At 35.1% G+C, this 3,626-nt stretch overlaps 1 protein-coding gene across 1 annotated transcript; it reads right to left on the bottom strand.

Moving 5' to 3' along the window:
- Positions 1-2,550: 2,550 nt before the first annotated feature.
- LOC117176672 lies at positions 2,551-3,030 on the bottom strand. Its single transcript, XM_033366925.1, has 2 exons — positions 2,745-3,030; positions 2,551-2,653 (listed from the first exon to the last, which is right to left on the bottom strand). Exons 1-2 carry the CDS (start codon positions 3,028-3,030, stop codon positions 2,601-2,603), a joined length of 339 nt encoding a protein of 112 aa, XP_033222816.1. The 3' UTR covers positions 2,551-2,600.
- Positions 3,031-3,626: the final 596 nt, after the last annotated feature.

Genomic DNA, 3,626 nt, shown 5'->3' with positions numbered 1-3,626 from the left:
AAAGTCACACTCCCACATCTCAACTACTTCGTATCCCTTTTCTCGAAGTAATTCAGTTTGGGCTCGTGTACGCTCAAAACGGTCACTCATGCTCTCAGAATTTTTACCCACACCTGTTCTTTTATGACGATAGTCTGATTACACCTATACGCGTATACACCTATACGCGTATCCTCACAATAGCCATCAACTATTATACCTTCAGGTAGTCGGTATTCTAGAGTTCGGCCAGCATGAATGATTTCTATATCTATCTCACGCTCTACAGATAGAAGCCATTCAATAGCCTTTTTCGACTGCTTATTTGCCAACCTATAACACCCATTTGGTAGGACACCTATTGTGTCAGACTTTAAATCGTTTTTCCTAAAAACTACTGAGCAAGTTGAAGCAATGGTGACACTTTCGACAAAAGGATCAACATCAGTAACTTTGATGAATAATTCTTGGAAGGCTAGGCAAGCAGTACGAAGAATATCAACGTCATTTATACAGTAAGTTCTAATTTTATTTTTGAAATTAAAAATGTAATTAGTTTTAGTAAATTCTTCGTACCACTTGTCAAATTCTTTACGCCCCTCTAAGGACATTGTATCTAGGGAGTAAAAATGTATATCAGGTAATTTACCTACATATCACTCATTCTGTGGTGTATTGAAGAGGTTCGGAAATGTACCTTTCTTTGCCTCTTCTAAACCGAAGGCTGCTGGCATAGCACTTAATGGCATTTGTAGATAATTAAGACTATCGATAAATTGTTTTTTTTTTACTTTTAGCAAAATTACGCTAGTACCATTTAAAATAAGCTCTGACGGTTCATTAGTATCTCTATTCTTAATGAGTTCGCTAAGAATGAATTGTGCATCGAAACCTTTCGCATTGCGTGCTACGCATACGGTCTCATCAAAATGCTTTAAATCACGAATAACGAACTCAGTGAACTGAGTTACAGGATCTTTATCGAAAATATGCTGACGTGCACCACACCATTAACATTGTACGTTAGGATCAGGATCGTTCATACAATCTTCACAAACCTGCTCTGCTACACGCAAATTAGGTTTGTGAATATTGGTTGATTCGTCACCTTTGGCCTTTTCACACTGCTGTGTTTCAAAGTCATAGAAAATGTATGCAACCTTTTTAGTTTTTGACTGTCCTCTTTTTTCTTTTTCAATTTCTAAGGGTGCGATAAACCAAAAATGATTAATTGGGCAAAGTTTTTTACACGTTATACAATCAGAGAAGCCACATTTATGTACCTTACCTTTCTTGGTTTTCTCAGAGTTAAGTAACTTTGAACAACCATTGAAGATTTGTAATACAGCACAAATACTTCTGCCTATAGAGTGTGAATTGGAAATTAAATGGTTCCTGAAACACTCGACTCCATATAAATACCGTCGACAGTCTCCACATTAAATATTATCATTTTTTTATCCATGTCAGCATTTACCTTACATGATAGCGAACTAAAACACGCATCACATTTCACTGTGCATCTATGATCAGTTTGTTTAAAATAAGCCTGATTACAAGGTGCACAAAACTTCTTTGCTGCACCAGCCCCGATTAAATTTAGTATAGCACTATAATGGAAATTTGGAGAACCTTCATAAAGCAAATAAATATTGTGTTTGATCTCACTACCTATATTTTTGACTTCTAAAATACCCTCGTAAATAGCCTTATCCTGCCCTTTCCCGAAATCTTGAAATTTAAAACTGTCATTGCAATCTGAGCTTTTGCCAGATATTTCTGATGTGCAATTAGCTCAGACAGGCCACATCCAATATCTGCTATTATCACACCAGCATCTCTAATAAGCTTTTCAGCAGCCTTGATTTGTGCTTTGAGCTTATCCCTATCACTTATACTTCTATACTCTTTTTTAAAATTGTTATTATTTGGATCAGACTGCCGATTTGCGTTCGCAACCGCTACTACGATGGCCTGTGGTAAACACGTGTTATTGTTTTTAGCTATAGTATAAACTGATTTTTTAAAAACTTTGCTAGTTAGCTTCGCATGGCCTTTTCCTGCTCTTACACTCAAGCGTGTAATCTCTACTACAAAAGTGTCATCAATATTAAAAGTTATGGTACTTTTAACTACTGATTCTACTAATTTACACAACTCTTCGAAATGCAGATCTTTAAGGGGTAAAAATGCTTTCCAGGCAACTCCTTTGCTAAACCCATCCGATAAAAAACACAATACCCACTACATCTATTTCCTTGCATCACGAGACTATATAATTGTATAACTCTAAAAAGGCTAATTCCAACCAAAGAACCGGATTATTCTTCCCAGGAGGTACAATTTTGAAAGTTAATTTCCATCTATTTGTGTCGAGCTTTCTTAAATATTGGTCAGTTTCATTTATTTTTATTATAAAGGGGGCTAAACTGTCTCTTTCATTCTTACCTTGAGGTTGAGCATCATGTAAATCTTCCGAGAGACTTTTGACAGCTTCATCAGCCATCGACTGGCCATGAGAGTCTTGTGCTGTGGGAGATGAGCTAACCTCCATAGCTCTGGATAGGCCTGCAATCGCACTAATTTATAAAGCTGCTGTTACATCAATTGGGCTCTGCTTCCTATTTGACCCTTCTTGAGTCAATAATGTGTTTTTCACAACAATTTTGAACTTCTGAAAAAAGAATCATTTAAAAATCATTAATTCTTTATAGACCGGAGTTTTGCAATATAAGTTATGTATATATTCGAGTAGTTCACATTACCTTTTCTTTTTAATTCAGATGTAGATTCGTTCATTTGTTTACGCATTTTCGGCTCCTTTTGTACTTCCTGAAGAGCTTTTCTTTCTTCCTTCTGGATATCCTCGAGATTTCCCTTTGCAACTATCTTTGCCCTGTATTCATCCTGTTTTCTTTCAGCTATTGTCAATCTATTTTGCTTTGCAAGCTCTCTGTTTATATTCCCATTTTTCAATTTACGATCCTTTTTTAAATTTGCCTCCCTATTTTGTGAAATTTTCTTTAATCTGATTTCCGTTTCTTTTGCCATATTAATTTTTAATTTTTCTTGCATTTTCTCTTGTCTAAATTTTTCTCTATCATCCTTTTGTTACGCCTATTCACCTGCACTAATTCCTCCGATTTTTTTTTCATTTGCAAATCTAGTATAATGTCCTCGTCAAAGTCCGTCTCGTCATCATCAGTTTCTATTACTATATTACTGTCTATTTTTTTATCATATTTTTTAGTGACTCTGGGTTCTCGTGCTACACTTCCCTCACCAAACATGAACTCTTGTGAGCTTTTTTGTATCTTTGAACATACCGCTTTTACCATTGAATCAGGATGGTCCCTCTTTTTACATAATTCTACAGGTTTTTCTTTTGAAACTGCCTCCGTCTGATTTCTAATTCTTTTATAATGTACCGTATCGGCATCCAAAGATTTTCTGGATTTATTGCTCTGAATTTCAGCTTTAACAAAAGGAGAAGCAAAAATCAGCACCCACAACTATTTTTGAATATTCACTTTTAAAAAAATGTAATAATAAAAAATTTAAAAAGAGTTTTACTTACCAATGACAGTTTGTATATTATTTATTGTAGAGTTTGTCTCTCTCTCTGCATTTTCAAATATTTCCTCAAT

Source organism: Belonocnema kinseyi, chromosome 7 (genome assembly GCF_010883055.1).
Source record: "Belonocnema kinseyi isolate 2016_QV_RU_SX_M_011 chromosome 7, B_treatae_v1, whole genome shotgun sequence".
Taxonomy (NCBI): domain Eukaryota; kingdom Metazoa; phylum Arthropoda; class Insecta; order Hymenoptera; family Cynipidae; genus Belonocnema; species Belonocnema kinseyi.
Note: the sequence above shows the minus strand (reverse complement) of the source record. Positions and strands in the feature narration are given on the sequence as shown.

Coding starts and splice junctions, on each gene's coding strand:
- LOC117176672 (XM_033366925.1), bottom strand. CDS start 3,030: ATGGCAAAAGAAACGGAAATCAGATTAAAGAAAATTTCACAAAATAGG. Junction 2,654..2,744: donor ATCTGAATTAAAAAGAAAAG/GTAATGTGAACT, acceptor TTCTTTTTTCAG/AAGTTCAAAATTGTTGTGAA.